Source organism: Gekko japonicus, unplaced genomic scaffold, assembly GCF_001447785.1.
Source record: "Gekko japonicus isolate JY-2015 unplaced genomic scaffold, Gekko_japonicus_V1.1 scaffold542, whole genome shotgun sequence".
Taxonomy (NCBI): Eukaryota; Metazoa; Chordata; class Lepidosauria; order Squamata; family Gekkonidae; genus Gekko; species Gekko japonicus.
Window position 1 is genome coordinate 45,606 of NW_015163104.1, and position 18,225 is coordinate 63,830.

General features: G+C 45.8%; 1 protein-coding gene across 1 annotated transcript in view; it reads right to left on the minus strand.

Annotated features, from left to right (window-relative positions):
- Positions 1 to 5,258: 5,258 nt before the first annotated feature.
- Positions 5,259 to 18,225, minus strand: part of LOC107106594 (zinc finger protein 420-like) — a 32,842-nt gene continuing 19,875 nt past the window's right edge. The window contains exon 7 of the mRNA XM_015406775.1: positions 5,259 to 6,939. Within this exon, the coding sequence (XP_015262261.1) occupies positions 5,260 to 6,939 (1,680 nt within the window). The 3' untranslated portion in view covers position 5,259. The remainder of the gene's footprint in view (positions 6,940 to 18,225) is intronic.

Sequence of the window (18,225 nt, forward strand, 5' to 3'; positions counted from 1 at the left end):
CAGTCAGGAAATATGTCCTCTTTTTTGCTTTTCAAAATATGGTAACCCTAGATGCGACGCATTTGTCTTTGCAAACAAACCGGTGGATGCTTGATAACCTCCTACCGACATCTGTACTTTATTTGCCTCCCGGTTGTTAGATTTGAGGAAATTAAAATAAACATTAAGCGACTTTGTTTATCCATTATTACAAAACCAAGGTTTAATACAGATTCAGGTGGGTCGCCCTGTTGTTATGAAGCAGCAAAACGAAGTCTGAGTCCCTGGCATCTTTAAGACCTACAGACTTTTATTCAAGAAAGGTATGAGCTTTTGTGTGTCAACAACCTCAGATATGCAGAAAGTGAAGAGGACTTAAAGAGCCTCTTGCTTAGGGTAAAAGAGGAGAGCACAAAAGTGGGCTTGAAGCTCAACATAAAAAAAACTAAGATCATGGCATCCGGCCCCATCACTCCTTGGCAAATAGAAGGGGAAGTCGTGGAAGTAGTGACAGACTTCAGGTTCCTGGGATCCGAGATCACCGCTGACTGTGACAGCAGCCATGAAATTAAAAGATGCCTGCTCCTTGGGAGGAAAGCGATGGCAAACCTAAACAGCATGATAAAAAGTAGAGACATCACCCTGCCAACAAAAGTCCGCATGGTCAAAGCAATGGTATTCCCAGTAGTCATGTATGGCTGCGAGAGTTGGACTATAAGGAAGGCCGAGCGCCGAAGAATAGATTCTTTTGAATTATGGTGCTGGAGAAGACTCTTGAGAGTCCCTTGGATTGCTGCAAGAAGATCAAATCAGTCAATCCTAAAAGAAATCAACCCTGACTGTTCCCTGGAAGGCCAGATAATGAAACTGAAGCTCAAATACTTTGGCCACCAAATGAGAAGGGAGCACTCACTGGAGAAGACCCTGATGCTGGGAAAGACTGAAGGTCAAAGAAGACGGGGACGGCAAAGGATGAGATGGTTAGACAGTGTCATCGATGCAACGAACATGAAATTGAGCAAACTTCAGAGGACGACGGAAGACAGGAAGGCCTGGTGTGATCTGGCCCATGGGGTCACGAAGAGTCGGACTCGACTGCGACTGAACAACAACAACAACAAATGGCATCCATACAATGAAGGTGGTTTGGTGACAACGACAGGTGTTATAGATGAAATGAAGAAACTTCAGAAAATAGTTGAGGAAAAACCAGAAAGGGTTGAAGCAGCATTCAGGATTCTGGAAAAAGGCTTCATTTATTCACAGTGGAACCATTAGGGTTGCCAGCCTCCAGGTGGGGCCTGGAGATCTGCTTTTACAATTGATCTCCAGCTGACAGAGATCAGCTCCCCTGGAGAAAACCGCTGCTTTGGAGGGTGCACTCTATGGCACTGTACCCTGCTGAGGCCCCTCCCCTCCCCAACACCCCCCCTCTCCTGGATCCACCCCCAAAATCTCCAGGTATTTTTCAACCCAGACCTGGCAACCCTAGCAATCATAAGGGGTGGAGGCCAAAAGTGTTCAAGGTAAGGTTGCCTGCTCTGGATTGGAAAATACATGGGAGATTTTCAGAGTGGAGCCTTGAAAGGGAAGTGTTTGGGGAGGGGAGGGACCTTAGCAAGGTACAATGCCATAGAGTCCACCCCCCAAAGCAGCTGTTTTCTCCAGAGAGATCTCCACTCCAGGTCCCACCTGGAGACTGGAAACCCTTTTTGTCCACATGGAATTGGATAATATTTTGAGTTGAGTTGCCCTGTCTGGCAACTGAATTGTTTTAGATGGTTTTATGATTGTCACAATTGTTATTTATGTGTTTTACCTCTCATGTAAGCCACCATGAGCCTGCCCTGGCGGGGATGGCAGGGTATAAATTGAAGAGAGAGAGCGATAGCACATATTGATATGCTTTTACTAAAGTCATCTTTAGCTCTGTAACCTGATTGGATGTTAACTATGTGAGGGCGTGGCTACCCCAGCCCAGGAGAGTTTAAAAGGAGCTATGCTCCACTGTTGTTTGTTGTGTTGTCGAGTTGTCTGATGCTGTGTGATCTTTGGACGTTCTCGTTCTCAGTAAAGCTGATTCACTTTGTTACTTACTTCATTGTTGAGTTGCATACGTAACATAACTGATGCATAAATAAGGTCAAGATGCATAAATAACAAGCTGCATAAATAAATTAGAGTCAAGATGCATAAATAATTAGCTAAAATAGGATTAATGCAGTTGGTTAGACCGGTGAATACCAGCAAATTAGCAAACTTCTACCCAGAATAAAGGTGCCACTGGACTCAAATTTTGTTCTGTAGCTTCAGACCAACACAGCTACCCATCTGAAGCTTCCTATAAATAAATGGTATTTGACACCGTTTTTGGTTGCTGCACCTAGAATTATTTTAGCACAGAACTGAAAACAGAATATGCTTCCTGTCAAGAGAAGAGCAGTCTCCTGTTAAAATTCAGGTCACAAGATTCCCCCCTCCCCCATTTTCAGCTTAGACGAATTCTGCATTGGTTTTTCCCCTCCGCTGTTTTGTGAAACCCACATTGGAACAGAAATTCCCCTCTGCATTGCATGCTGCTTTCATTTTCTTTGATCATCAGATTTTATAGTACCCTTCACACTCTATGCTTTAGCTTTCTTTGATCATCGGATTTTATGGCACTTTTGTTATAAGCACAGTTTATGAAACACTTTGTACTCTGCCACTGCACGTAGCACTTCCATGGTACATATGTTAAGTGCCATTTATGATTCTAACTTCATGAATGTTTTCAGGTATTAACTTTGGTTCAGTTGTGACTGTTGTTTGGATGCATGCTGGGAAGGTAAAATGCTGAAGCTTGTGACCTTGCTTGTTATGGCCAGCTGTAACTGCACATGTCCCTGATGTCAGTTAGCTTGCATTAGATGGAAACCATACTACCCGATGTACCCGTATTTGTTACATTAGATACTTTTTATCATTTCATAGCCTGGGAAGAAGAAGGCTCATTGTTCAAATGAAGGAGATATATTTTTGCCTGAGAAAGTCCAACCTACAGGCCTGGGCCCAATCAGAATGGTGTGACGAATATATGACAAAGTCTGATGGAACCAATAATTATGATTTATTTCTAACTGTCATAGGGGGTATAAAACTTTATGTCTCCCATTGTAACTTTAGGGAGAGCTGTGGGGTCCAAAACCTTCTTGGATCTGCACCTCCCTCCTTTGTTGATCAATAAAGTACAAGTTCTGATTCTGCTCTACAGGATTGTACTGAGTGTTTTCTCAAATTGGGCTGGGGAAGCACATACACTCAGACAGGATTATTTTCTGTCTTTGCAATCAGTATGGTGTTGCCCCGAGGTATTTAAATGCGGTTTTGAGCAGCACTTTTTCCTCCCAGTTGAGAAAATGTGGAGCGAATGCTAGATGCAGAATCGCCCTTAGAGAGCCACAGGAAGCAACCCTCCCCAGCTCAGACTGTTCTCACCTCAAGGTTGCTTCCAACAGTCCTGCTAATTAGCTCACTGGTTTCAGCTGGATTGGGAGGAGGGAGTTCATTCATCTTCCAGAAAACGTTCCCAGAACACTGTTCTGATTGGTTGAAAGAGGTCAGAAAATCAGTGGCCAAGGATCCTATAAAGAGATTATTCCTTATCATCCTCATCCTTATCTTTGCCCACCATGTGCCCTTTTGGCTGTGTTACGCCTTTTTTTATTTATACCGAATTGAACTGAATTTAGCCAAAGCTATATAAAGTAAGAAGTCAACATATGTGCTGTAACAACCTTCTCAGTTTTATTTATTTGTTTATTTAACTTTCAATTTATAGACCGCTCACCCCCTAAGGGCTTTGAGCGGTTTACATTTGTACAACTACTAATTACATTACCTTTACTAGGACCACACACAATGAGGGGGAAGTGACTACCTATCAGGCACCCATGGCAGGGTCTTAGTTGTTGTTTCTTTTTGCAGAGGTTCTTCAATCCAGGCGACGACATTCCGGGCATGGGTAAAAAGCGTCTGACAGTGCGCACTCCACAGCTGGCCTCTGTCCCAATTGGCTCCGGCCTACTGCGTTGCCCCACCGCCGTGCTTCGCTGGCCAATCTCCGCTCGGGCCGCTCGACTCGACCACCGCCACCATGTTTCGCCGCCACCACGCTCCGCCGCCATCACAAGGGAAGGAAGGGTGCCCCCCCCCCGCTCTAAGAGCAGGTACCCATTCATCTACTTGCCCATACGGGCTTTCGAGCCGCTGGGTGGGCGGGAGCTGGGATATAGACCGGGAACTCACCCCGGCCACGGTGGGACTCGAACAGCCGAAGCTGTTCGGTCAGATGGAATGCAGGCTTCATTTACTGCCTGTGCCACTGCTCCCTGTGAGACTGGGTTAAGTGTATTTAGGAAGTCAGCTTTGTTGTTCTCATGTGTTTGAACCTTTATTGGGACCATACTGTTTTTAAATCTTTTGTCTTTACTTTCTTCACAATAAAGCCTCTTTTATCTTTATGTTGATGTTCCTATAAGTTCACTGCTCCAAACCTATAGTAAGCCAGGTTACATTATCAACACAGGGTCTTGTTCTGGGGTCTCAGGTTGAGATAGGGGAACAGTTCTCTCAGGATAAGGCAGAAAAGCCTTGACATTTCCAAAGATAGAAATTTGGGTAAGTAAAGTGTAGCATATCATGTTAGTGGACAATATTTCTATAATGAAAATAAACTTTTCAAAGAAGATTCAAGAGCAAAACTTTGTTATTTAGTACTGGACTGTTTTATTGAATACTGGAATCAAAACTTTTAATCTGACACTCTTAATAAGGAAGTGTGTGAGAAACCCAAGTCTGGGTTCCCCTGGGTTATTGCTTCTTGCCCCTTGAGCGATACCCAGCTCTGTGAGTCCTCAGGGTTGAATGCAAGCAAGTAAAACAGACCTTTATATATATACTTATTAAAGGGTTTTTTAAAAAGAATTCACTATGCAGTACAACCTGTATAGGTTTTGTGTGTGTGTGTGTGTATTATTTAGAGGAAACAAAGCGATAGTATAAGAAACATACAGAAAGGAAAATAAGAGTTATCTAACATAATTCTATATATCAAATATGATTATATGTAACAAAGTGTAAAAGACAGAAAGTATTCATTACACTGAAATATTTCAAGGACTTTGTCTATAATGTACAATGATGTTTACTTCTAATGGGATACATTTATATTCATCATTTTACATAACTAGTCTGTTTTGTAGCTACAGTATTAGTTTCGTTATTGCTACATAGCCAGTATTACCCTGTGTGAATTTTCTGATGTAAAGTAAGGCTATCCTTCCGACTGAAGCTCTTCCCACATTCCAAACATTTGTATGGTGTCTCCCCTGTATGAATTCTCTGATGTACGGTCAGGCTGCACTTCACAGAGAAGCTTTTTCCACACTCCAAGCATTTATATGGCTTCTCCTTTGTGTGAGTCCTATGGTGTAGAGTTAGGTGCTGACGGTAAGAAAAGCTCTTTCCACATTCCAAGCATTTATATGGCTTCTCCCCTGTGTGAATTCTCTTATGCTGAATAAGGCTTCCCTTAACAGAAAAACTCTTGCTACAGTCTGAGCATTTAAATGGCTTCTCCCCGGTGTGAATTCTCTTATGCTGAATAAGGCTTGCTTTAGAAGAAAAGCTCCTGCTACAATCTGAGCATGTAAATGGCTTTTCCCCTGTGTGAACTCTGTGATGAGCTCTCAGGTATGATTTACAAGAAAAGCTTCTGCTACAATCTGAGCATTTGTATGGTTTCTCCTGTTTGTGAATGTTTTTATGTGTAGCAAGGCTGTTTCTTCCACTGAAGCTCTTCCCACACTCCAAGCATTTATAAGGCTTCTCCTTTGTGTGCACTCTCTTATGATAAATAAGGCCTGATCCATCAGCAAAGCACTTGTTGCAGTATGGGCATCTGTAAGGCTTTTCCCCCGTGTGCACCCTCTGATGTTGAATAAGAGAGGATTTATTAGAAAACCTCTTGCTACAAACAGAACACTCATATGGTTTTTCCAGTGTGTGAACTCTGTGATGTATAGTAAGGTGACCACTGCATATGAAACTCTTTCCACATTCTAAGCATTTATATGGCTTCTCCCCTGTGTGAGTTTTTTGATGTGAAGCAAGGATGCGGTCACAACTGAAGTTCTTCCCACACTCAAAGCATTTGTATGGCTTGTCTCCAGTGTGAATTTTCTGATGTGCAGCAAGGATGTGATTCCGATTGAAGCTCTTCCCACACTCCAAGCATTTATATGGCTTTTCCCCTGTGTGAATCCTCTGATGTACAGCAAGGCTGTGCTTCCGAGTGAAGCTCTTCCAACACTCTGAGCATTTGTATGGCTTCTCTCCTGTGTGAATTTTCTGATGTACAGTAAGACTATCCTTCCGACTGAAGCTCTTCCAACATTCCAAGCATTTATAGGGCTTCTCCCCACTGTGAACTCTCTGATGTGCAGTAAGGTGTTCTCTCAGCCTGAAGCTCCTCCCACACTCCAAGCATTTGTGTTGCTTCTCTCCTGTGTGAATTTTCCGATGTAAAGTAAGATTGGCATTAATAGAGAAGCTCTTCCCACACTCCAAGCATCTATATGGCTTCTCCCCTGTGTGAATCCTCTGATGTAAAACAAGACTGTCTTTCCGACCAAAGCTCTTCCAACACTCTAAGCATTTGTATGGCTTCTCCCCTGTGTGAATTTTCTTATGATTACTCAGATTGGAACTCTGAGAGAAGCTCTTCTCACACTCCAAGCATTTGTAAGGCTTCTCCCCACTGTGAATTCTCTGATGTACAGTAAGATCACTTCTCCGCTTGAAGCTCTTCCCACACTCCAAGCATCTGTGTGGCTTCTCCCCTGTGTGGATTTTCTGATGTAAAATAAGATGTGCATTATTAGAGAAGCTCTTCCCACACTCCAAGCATCTATATGGCTTCTTGTCCATTGGAATGTTTTTTTCTTCCCTAATCCTAGATTGGTAGCTGAATCCTTTCCCATTCACACAGTATTTATGCCTTCTTTTTTCTTTCTGAATGTTATTGTAGCCTGTCATCTCACGCAAGCTCCTGCACTGACCAGCAACCAGTTCCTTCCTCTGTTCCCGCTGTGCTTCTGTTTTCCTTCTCAGCGGCATCTTTCTCAAATTTTGTTTCCCAGGTTCCTCTTCTGCTTCCAGATCCTCAATTCTTGCCAGAGACACCCCTCCTGGTTCCCTGTCACTCTCCATCTCCCGCTCATATCCTGATGGAATAAAGAGAGAAATCAAATTAGCCCCAGGGCCCGCTTAGCTGCAGGGCTGTTTTTGTAGCAGGAACTCCTTTGCATATTAGGCGACACGCCCCTAATGCAGCCAGTCCTCCAAGAGCTTACAGTAGCCCCTGTAAGAAGAGCTCTGTAAGCTCTTGGAGGATTGGCTACATTAGGGGTGTGTCGCCTAATATGCAAAGGAGTTCTTGCTACAAAAAGAGCCCTGATTTCCAAACTGAGAACCAGAGGCCTGGAAAAGCCTCAGCAATCTCCAAAAAGCAGCTTTGTTTTAGTTCCCTGGGGTTACTTTTAAGAACGCTGTGGAAGAGCAACCAGCCACCTAAGATGAGGCTTCCCTTCTTTCCGGATATTATGTTGGAAGGAAGAGAGATAGAGGGTGATTGGCTTCTCAGAACTAGAGGAGTTAGCTGTGTTAGCCTGGTGTCGCAAAATAGTAAAAAGCCCAGTAGCATCTTTAAGACTAACAAACTTTATGGTAGCATAAGCTTTTGAGAAACACAGCTCTCTTCGTCAGATGCATGGAGGTTACCCTTAAATACTACCAACACCTTAAATACTACCAACATTTGTGTCAGGGGATGAGCTTTTCTGAGTCACCACTCACTTCCTCAGAAGAAGAAGAAACTAGACCTGCAGCTGTTGTGTCTTGAAAGAGCTATGCATTCCCTGTCCTGCTTGGTCTGGCCATGACACGGCTGGAGGTTGCAGCCACGAGAAGGTTCCAGTATGAAAACAGGACACCTTTTACATGGATTATATCCTTCCTTAGACATAAGAGATGGAGGTCCCATAGGGAAAAAAATGGTATGAAATACCCTGAAACGGCCCCTTCATTGTCTTGTTTCCCCCACCCCGATTTTCCTTCCTGGTTAGGAGGTCTTCCAGGTATGCCCAAACCATTTTTCCCTCTAAGCTGAGTTAGTGTGAGCTAGCTCACAGTTTTTTAGCCTCTGGCTCACACATTTTTGTCTTCGCTCAGGAAGGATGGCTGCAGAGCAAACTAATTAATCCAGTAGCCCTAATGGCTCGCTCACCACTTTAATGCCAGTCACTCACCACGTAGAATTTTTGCTCACAAGACTCCACAGCTTAGAGGGAGCATTGTCCCAAACTGAAAACCAGTAAAACAATGGGCAGCATCACCCTGACTTCCTCAACCTGGCCCGTTTTGCTTCCAAGGGGATAGGCAGGGGGACTCCTGCTTTGTTGGGGCCCACGAGGGAACACAGGAGAAGGGGCAGAAAACTCACTCCCCAACCCGAATCTCCCTTTCCAGGATAACAGACCCACTTCAGGGCACAAAGAGGAGACCCTTTCTGGCTCTGCCTCTCGTGTTTCCCCAGCAGGAGTCTAAAGGATACTCACGCTCACCCTGCTCAGGGGGGAAGGAAATGTTCTCTTGGGGTTCTTCAGGTAAATTCTCCTGCGCTTCCTCTGAGGCAAGTTCCCTCAAAGTCCCATCTGTGTGAAGGGGAGACAAAGAGGTAATCTTTGGTTTACTGAAAGAGAAAATCTGAGAAAGGAGAGGAGCAAATTCTTCTAGGATGTCTTCCAGGAGACAGGACTGGCCTATGGAAAATGTGGGCCCTTTGGGGGTTCACATACGGACAGGTGTCATGCCACAGGAGGAAACTCAGAGAGCGACAGATCTGTCTTTCATGGGTGGAATTAAATACCATCCCAATTCTTAGACCCTGAAGGGTCCCTCAGCCCATGCAAGTAAAGTACCTGCTGGTAGCAGTGTTTCCTTGGCATCCTCAACAAATGCTTCTTCCTCCCGGTCAGAAAAGTAGTCCTCTTTGAGAAGCTGTGTTCCACCTGGGCAAATTCAAGAAGAACACCCCATTTACACTTGACCTGTCTTATACACAACTACACATAATCAAGTTTTGATTGGTATTTCCTGCGCTTTATCGTTGCTTCTTGGTCTGTGTGTTCTCCAAACCGTAGTGGATTTTTAATTTGGCTCCCGCATAACACCACATATTTTTGTCACACCTCTACGTGCAGGGGGCTCTGTTTGCCTTTGCACTCCCAGCAGAAATGAGAGCAAACAGGATATTGCCCTAGTCTGGAAGCAAGCTACATGGGGGGCTAATGAGAACCTCCACCTTCAGAGGCAGTCATCCTCGGAATACCAGTGCCAGGAGGCAACACCATGGGAAGGCCTCAGCCAGTCTGGCATGGTGGTTAGGAGCACGGACTCTAATCTGGGAGAACCAGTTTTGATTCCCCACTCCTCCTCCACATGCAGCTGCTGGTGTGACCTTGGGTCAGTCACAAATTCTCTCAGAGCTGTTCTCTCAAGAGCAGTCCTCGAGAGAGAGCTCTCTCAGCTCCACCTACCTCACTGGGTGTCTGTTGTGGGGAGGGGAAGGGAAAGGAGATTGTAAGGTGCTTTGAGACCCCTTCCGGTAGTGAAGGGTGGGATATAAATCCAATCTTTTCTGCTGCTTCTTCTCTATGCCCTGTTGCTGGCCCTCCAGAGGAACTGGTTGGCCACAGTGTGAGACAGGAAGCGGGGTTAGAAGGACTGTTAGTCTGATCCAGCAGGGCTCTTCTTAAATTCTTATGAGTAGAATTTGACCTGGTGAGCCTTATACCAAGTCAGGCCACTGGTCCATCTCTGGCACATTATCATCAACTTGGGTCTCGGGCACAGAAATGTCTTTCCCCGCATGTCCTATCTGAGATCTGTTCACTGGAGGTGCTGGGATTTGAACATGGGACCTCCTGCATGCAAAGCAAGGGCTCTGGCCACTGGGCTACAGCTCCTGCTCTGCACAGCAGAAGGATGTGATGTTTTGAGGTCATCCCAGAGGAAGGAGCCAGAAACCAAACAAGTAGCTGTTGTTGTTATCTCAATAGAGACCTCGTGTACCTGCTCTCTAATTAGGAGACACAAGGGAGCCAAAAAACCTGGAAGAATACAAACCAAGCTTTATTGCAACAAGGCGGGAAAAACCATAAGAGTTGTTTTTCCGAAATTTACAGGGTTACACACATACAGTTTTGACAAGCAGAGGCGTATTCCATATTTGGCTATTTCCTATAGTTATCTGTCTCAACGTTTATTCTAGGAAACTTGACATTTCACCCGAACCAAGTCCTGTCCTTTCATGTTATCAATGATCAGTGCAAGCTACCCGATTTACTCCCATCAATGACCTGATTTAGCGTACTGCCCAAGTGCACCTGTAATCCCTTAATAGATATTCTCTAAATAACATTGCTTTGAAGTAAATTTAAAAGTGCATATGCATAACTTTATCTTGTATTACTATTTTCTTCTTTTTCTGTTCAAGTAGGCGCTACACAGGTGTGTTTCAATTAGTATGCATAGCTGAGAGTCGGCGAGGCGTGACAGTTAGTGGCTTAATCAGTTACTTATCAGATACCTTTTGTTAGCAAAGGCTGGATAGATTTCTAAGGCCCCAATCTAAGACCCTATAGAGATTTGGGGTCTTAATTAAGCCAAGATCCATCATTGTTTCTTGGAGCAGCTGTGGATTTGCTGTTCTATCCAGTCTGAACACTTTTACTCAGTTTTACTCCATTGGATTTATACCCTGCTCTTCACTACCCAAAGGAGTCTCAGAGCAGCTTACAATCTCCTTTCCCTTCCCGTCCCCACAACAGACACCCTGTGAGGTAGGTGGGGCTGAGAGAACTCTCTTGAGGACTGCCCTTGAGAGAACAGCTCCGAGAGAACTTGTGACTGACCCAAGGTCACACCAGCAGCTGCATGTAGAAGAGTGGGGAATCAAACCTGGTTCTCCCAGATTAGAGTCCATGCTCTTAACCACTATACCAAACTGGCAGATGGATCTCCCACAGAAAAATTCCTAAATAGTTTCCTGAAATGACCCCTTTCTTGCCTGACTTCCCCTCTCTTACCTGACAAGAGGACACCTGCACAGAGTCCCGATTCCCCAGAGCTCTGGAGGAAGGACGTTTCCCTCGGATGCTGCTCAGAGTCGAAGAACGGCTCAGGAACCCAAAGCCCTTCAAGGGGGAGCAGAAAAAGAACATGAAAGGATTTAGTCCTTCCGAGAATGTCTGGGTGCCAAAAATTTACGAATGCTTGGGGGTTCACAGGTTAGGGTTCCCAACCTCCAGGTGGGGCCTGGAGTTCTCCTTGGAATAGCAACTGATCTGCAGACTACAGCGATCAGGTTGTCTGGAGGAAATGGCCGCTTCAGAGGGTGGACTCCATTCATTTATTCATTTATTTAAACTTATGAATCGTCCACGCTGCAAGGCAGGCTCTGGGCGATTTGCAACACTACAAACAGTTAAAAATACAGTCGATATGTACTCAAAGTCACAAATAATAAACATGGAACTGGAACCAATCAGGATGGCGATAAATGGCATCAGATCCCTGCTGAGTTCTCTCCCCCAAATGGCACCTTCCCCAGGCCACCCCCCCAAAAAAAAATCTCCGGGAATTTCCCAAGCTGGAGTTGGCAACCCTAGCTACTGGAGAGAGAAGTTATTTCCAGTATTCCAATGACCGACAAGAAGAGGGAAAGCACCAGGCTGTAAGCGGACATAAACACTGAAATGACGGGGAAGGAGGAGAAACTGCAGGGTAGGGAAGTCGACTTTTCAGAGCTGCGGAGTGAAAAACTGGAACACGTGTTGCCTGTTTTCCAGGGCGGTGGTCGTAAGAGGGGGTGTCAAGGAGCCCAAGGCTGAACCCCGTGGGTCCCCAGGGCTGTTGTAGACAAGTAACCAAACCCTTCTTTATTTCTAAAATTATATAAAGTTTTATTTAATTTCTGTCCCAAAAAAAAAGGTTTAATCTACAGGCAACACAATGCTCTAAAGTCACAAAACAAAACAAGAAAACTAAACTAACACGTTCTCATGACCTGCGTTAGATGACAAGTCCAAGAATCAAAGGCCACAGCTACGTTGCTGTCTGTTGCAACATGAGGATATCATAGCCCAGGCCTTCACTCCACCAGAATCCAAGCTAGCCACTTTTCTCCGGGCTCCTAGCACAATTATGGTTTTTTGGCCAAGCAGCATGAGGTGATGATAGCACCTAACCTGGACACATTCTTGCTGGAACCTTCTAGAAAATTACCTCATCACCCTTGATTCCTCCCCCCTCCTATCCTATGGGCTGCAGGTTCTTGTGAGAAGCTAATTGCCACATTTCCAGCTCTGGCCTTGAAGATGATATGGGCTGTGTAGGCCAGAGACCAATTAGTAACACCTGCAGGATTTTTAAAATATTAAATTTATACCCCGCCCTCTCTGCAAAGCAGGCTCAGGGTGGCTTCTAACACGACATATATACAGTTTAAAAACACAATTATTAAAAACACTACAAATCAACAAGCATAAAGTGCTGGCGGCAAATAAAAGTCACTTAAATGGCACATTTTCAATGGATTTCCATTACCCAGTGTTCTAAGGCGTTTTTCTGCTCGTAGTCTCCTTAAGGCAACAGCTTGCTGGTGGCTCATGGGCCAGGTGCTGCAACAATCAGGCGATCTAACGACGGTCCAACGGCAGCGGCCCCTAATTGAATGCCTGGCAGAAGAGCTCCGTCTTACAGGCCCTGCGGAACTGTGAGAGGTCCCGCAGGGCCCTGGTCTCTGCCGGGAGCTCGTTCCACCAGGTAGGAGCCGCCACCGAAAAGGCCCCGGCCCTAGTGGCAGCTAGCCTGGCCTCCCTCAGGCCAGGGAGGGTCAACTAGGGCTGCCAAGTGGGGGCGGGGAAACCCTCGCTTTGGAGGCCCGATTTCCGCCGCTTGGGGGCGTTGTGGTCGTGGCAACAGACGATCTGGGCCACGCCCCCAACGTGAGCGATGTAGCACGTCACTTCCTGTGACGTGCTGGTGGCACGCATGCGCACGTCCTGGGAAAGCTCCCGTAGCCTGGCAAGGCTCCCCCGCCGGCAAGGGTAAGTACACTTGGCAACCCTAGGGTCAACCGATTTTGAGACCCTGACCGTAGTGCTCTCTGGGGTATATACGGGGAAAGGTGGTCCCATAAGTATGTTGGACCCCGGCCATAAAGGGCTTTAAAGGAATGTAACAAGCCTGTTATCATTCACATTAACCCTTGAGGGGGGTTAAAGCTATTTATTCCTGTAGACATCACTACATCCTCCGGCAGCGAACTCCACACTTTAATCACTCTCTGTGTAAAGTAGTATTTCCTTTTGTCCGTCCTGAACCCACTGCCGATCAGCTTTATTGGATGCCCTCGAGTTCCAGTATTTTGGGAGGGTGAGAAAAAGTTCTCTTTGTCCACTCTCTTCACCTTGTGCATAATTTTATAAACCTCTCTCATGTCCCCCCCCCCCTTGGTTGGCCTTTTTCACTGCTGCAGGACACCGAGTTGACACTTTCACTGAGCTATCCACAGATTGTTACAAGGCCCGGTCACCATCAGAGACAGGCCTAAGAATTGGGTCCTCCATTCCCTCCGAGGGGTAGAGCTAATCCACTCTGCCAAGCTACCAGGCAGAACCACCCTTCAGACTGTCTGCTCTTTTGCGGAGACAGACCCAAAGCTATCACTGCTCTCTCCCTGAGGCAAAACTGAACGCTCTCTGCACTCTCCCTGAGACAGACCTCAACTACCACTCCTGCAGTGCTTCCCTCCAATATTTCACCCCCTTTCTGAAAGGTGACTGGATACTGGAGCCGCATTCCCATAGGCTCAGCTGAATGGTCGTCTGTCTCTTCAGGGGCCAGACAAGACAGCCTTCTGTCCATCACAGCCATTGACACATTTTTCCTTACAGCACAAATGTATTTAATGCATTTATTTTGAGTCACTGGAGGATGAAGAGATGAGGGGATGCTATGTTTTTAATCTGTGGCAGATGAAATCATGTCCTGAAGTCTAAGAAGGGCTGAGGACGATGCTCCTGGTCCGAGTGCCCTTGCCCAATAAAGACACTCCGTCGAAGTCCGGGTGAGGAGGAAGAAATAGAATGTATTGCGATAAAAGCGTTGTAGCCTGCGAACCAAGCTGCCCCACCTCCACAAGGTAGACGGGGCCTTTTATTCCCCCTGCTGACACGTAGCCACAAGTCAGCCTATATACCAAGCAATTCGTTACAGTATCTGAGGTAATAACATTGCGAGATTTAACTATATGCTACTTCTATTCCTTATAAGGTAAAGGCTATGTTGGCACTATTCCCTTGGTCAATACTTGTGGCACAGCTTGAAATTTACTGCGCCTGCATTCAGCTGGCCTCAACCAGCTAAATCCGGCTGGGGTCTGTAGTCCCCCTCTTGCTATGTTGCTAGCATGAGCAGTAAGGCACCGCTAGGCTTCTGTTGTAGATAAGAACGGAGTGTTATATAGCTGTCCCCTTCCAGGCACCTGCGCTATTGGACAGGTTTATCTACTTCCTATCCGTCAGGCCTGAATGTATTCTATCAACAGTTCGGAATGTAGCTCAAGTAGGCCTGTGCTGATCCACTAGGCCTGTATCCCACACTCCCCCCTGACTTCTCTTCCATATCAACAATAAAAAGGAGAAGATCCTTACCCAAAGAGGCCGCAGTCTCATAATTTTCCTGCATGACTTCCCTGTAGAGAGCCCTCTGGCCCGGATCCAAGAGAGCCCATTCCTCCTCTGTGAAGAACACGGCCACCTCCTCGAAGGACATGGGTGGTCTCTGAAAGAGGAAAAGTCACACATTTGATTCATCTCTTGGTATTCCTGAGTGTTCAGAGAATGAACCATATTATCCCAGAACTGGCCTAGTTACAGCTTTGATCTTTGAACAAAACCCCCCAATTCTGTGTACTCTGCCATTAAAAGTTGAAGAAGAAGAAGAGGAGGAGAGGAGGAGGAGATTGGATTTATACCCCCCCTTCACTACCCGAAGGAGTCTGAGTGGCTTACAATCTCCTTCCCTTCCCCTCCCCACAACAGACACCCTGTGAGGTAGGTGGGGCTGAGAGAGCTCTTTCAAGAACTGCTCTTTCAAAAACAGCTCTGAAAGAACTTTGGGTTGCCCAGGGTCATCCAGCAGCTACAAGTGGAGGAGTCGGTTCTCCCAGATTAGAGTCCGCACACTTAACCACCGTACCAAACTGGCTCTTTTACTGAGGCTGCAATGATACACAATTGATGTGCATTCCGTGAGGAACATCTAACTACAAGTAGAAGGGAAGAAACTTTCCAACCTTTTACAAGGCACAGCTAGGCACGACAACTCTACCAGCAATACTGTTAACCTTTCCCAACACACTCTCAGTTTACCAGAGGAATCATAGAATCATAGAATGTTAGAGTTGGAAGGGACCCTGCAGGTCATCTAGTCCAACCCCCTGCACTCTGCAGGAGCGTAGCTGAAACATAGCCCTACAACATACCTGAAAGATGGCCGTCCAGCCTCCTGCAGAGTGCAGGGGGTTGGACTAGATGACCTGCAAGATCCCTTCCAACTCTAACATTCTGTGATTCGTTCTATGATTCTATGCTACCCCTCCCAATTTAGTATCATCTGTAAATTTAATGAGCATTCCCTCTATCCCTTCATCCAAATCATTGATAAAGATGTTGAACAAATCAGGACCCAGGACAGATCCTTGAGGCACTCCACTTGTCACTCCTCTCCAAGAAGATGAGGAGCCATCCACAAGCACTCTTTGGGTGCGATCTGTCAACCAGTTAAAGGTAAAGGTTCCCTTGCTCGAAAGCCAGCCGAATCCGACTCTAGGGTTGCGGTGCTCATCTCCGTTTCCAAGCTGAAGAGCCAGCGCTGTCCGAAGACGTTTCCGTGGTCATGTGGCCGGCATGACCAAGGTGCACAGAACGCTGTTACCTTCCCACTGAAGTGGTACCTATTTATCTACTTGCAATTTCTTGCTTTCGAACTGCTAGGTTGGCAGTCAGCCAGTTACAGATCCATTTAACAGTCATAGGATCCAAACCACATGCTTCCAATTTGTCAACAAGTATATTATGTGGAACCTTACCAAAAGCCTTACTGAAATCAAGATAAACTGTCTACAGCATTCCCTTGATCCAGCAAGGTAGTAACTTTCTCAAAAGAAGAGATAAGGTTATCTTGCCTAAGCAGCCCCCCATGGCCTAAAGACGAAGTTCCTCTTGCCTAGCAATACCAAGCTCCATCATCCTGCTTCACAGATTTTTACTGATATTTGCACTTTTGCTATAACTACAACGTGCCACTTACGTCCCTGAACTGTGAGTAAGCCACTAAATCTCAGGAGGTTTTGGATTCAACAGAAAAAAAAAACTCTTGGAAAGGAAGAGAAGAGTGAACTCAGGTTCGAATCCCCACTGTGCCATGGAAGATTTGCTGGGTGGCCTCGGGCCAGTCACACATTTTCAGCCCTACCCTAACTCACATGGTCGTTGTGAGCATAAAATGGACGAGAAGAGAATGACGTAAGCGGGTCTGGGTATGCAAATACAGGATGTGAATAAAGTAAAGAAATAAATAGCTTTACTGAGGACGAACGGCTGGGTTCTTAGGGGGTGGGTGGATTTCAAGTTTTAAAAACTAAAGGGGCTGCTGAATTATGCCGTTAGGAACAACAATCAGTTCGGGCTGGACGCCTGAAACTTAGTCTGCGACAGCAGCCATCGCTGTGCAAAGATCCCGCTCGGGAAGCGTCTCTCTCTCCCTTCGTTCCCCCCCAGCTCCCTCTTTCCGGGTCTTTCTCTTCCTTTCTCTTCCATTTCGACTCGCGCACCCAATCCCTCTCTTTCTTCCTCCCCCTTCCATCCTTCCACATGACCTCTTTGGTTGTAAACCCTTAACTCACCTTTTCGGCCGACATGAGGAAGCTCGCTTCTCCTTCCATACAGGGGAAAGGAGGCAGAGGAGAAAATCCTTGCTCAGCTCCGTCAGATTTCTCCAGAAACCGGGGAGAAAAAGGAGTCCAGGGTGCTCCAACCAGTGTTCCCTCTAAGCTGAGTTAGTGTGAGCTAGCTCACAGTTTTTTACCCTCTGGCTCACACATTTTTGCCTTAGCTCAGGAAGGAGGGCTCCAGAGGCAAACTAATTTATGCAGTAGCCAAATCGCTCGCTCACAACGTAAATGCCAGGAGCTCACAAAGTAGAATTTTTGCTCACAAGACTCCGCAGCTTAGAGGGAACATTGGCTCCAACCCCCGTAACTCGTCTGTGCCCGGAAAATCTTCCAAGAGCCCTCAGAGAGTCCTCCGAATTGTACTTCCGAAGCCCAGCGGGACAACAGAACTGCAGTAACACAAGGTCAGGACACCATTGGGGCGTGTGTGTGTGTGTGTGTGTGTGTGGGTGTAAAACCCGGAATGGAACCAATCAGCCCGGAACGGGCCTGCTATAAAGACAACTGCAGACTAGCAGGGTGTGTGAAAGAAACTTTGCAAAGTTTTAGAAATGTTAACACTGAAATAATACACTTTTATGAACCCTTCCCCAGCCAAACATTGAAATAACATACTTTTAGGAACCCTTTCCCCAGCCAAACATCGAAATACTATACTTTTATGAAACCTTTCCCCAGACCAAATGCAGGCAGAATAGTACAGAATGTGCATTCAGTAGCCAATAAAGCGTAATGGTTAGAGCAGGGGGGTCCCCAATATTGTAGGACAAGGGAAAAATGAATGTGGTTTCTGAATGTAGGGTCTGACATTTCCTCTGACATGCTTCTATATTGACAACTGTCACTGTGCCTTCAGAAGTTCAATTATAATAGATCCAGATCTTGGTATGTAACCTAGAATCTTCTGATTAGAGAAGCGTATAGTAGAGTATATTTTATAACTGTACCTTTTGTATACAAAGTTATATATATGTTAAGGAAAAGCATTATTAGAGGCCGCTGGGGATAGAATTAGGATGCAATAAGAACGGAATGTGTATTCAAGAAATTGCGAGGACATCAAGAGCAAAGCCAAATGTGAATCACAACTCTTATCACCTAGTTCCTCAGAAACAAGGGAAAGA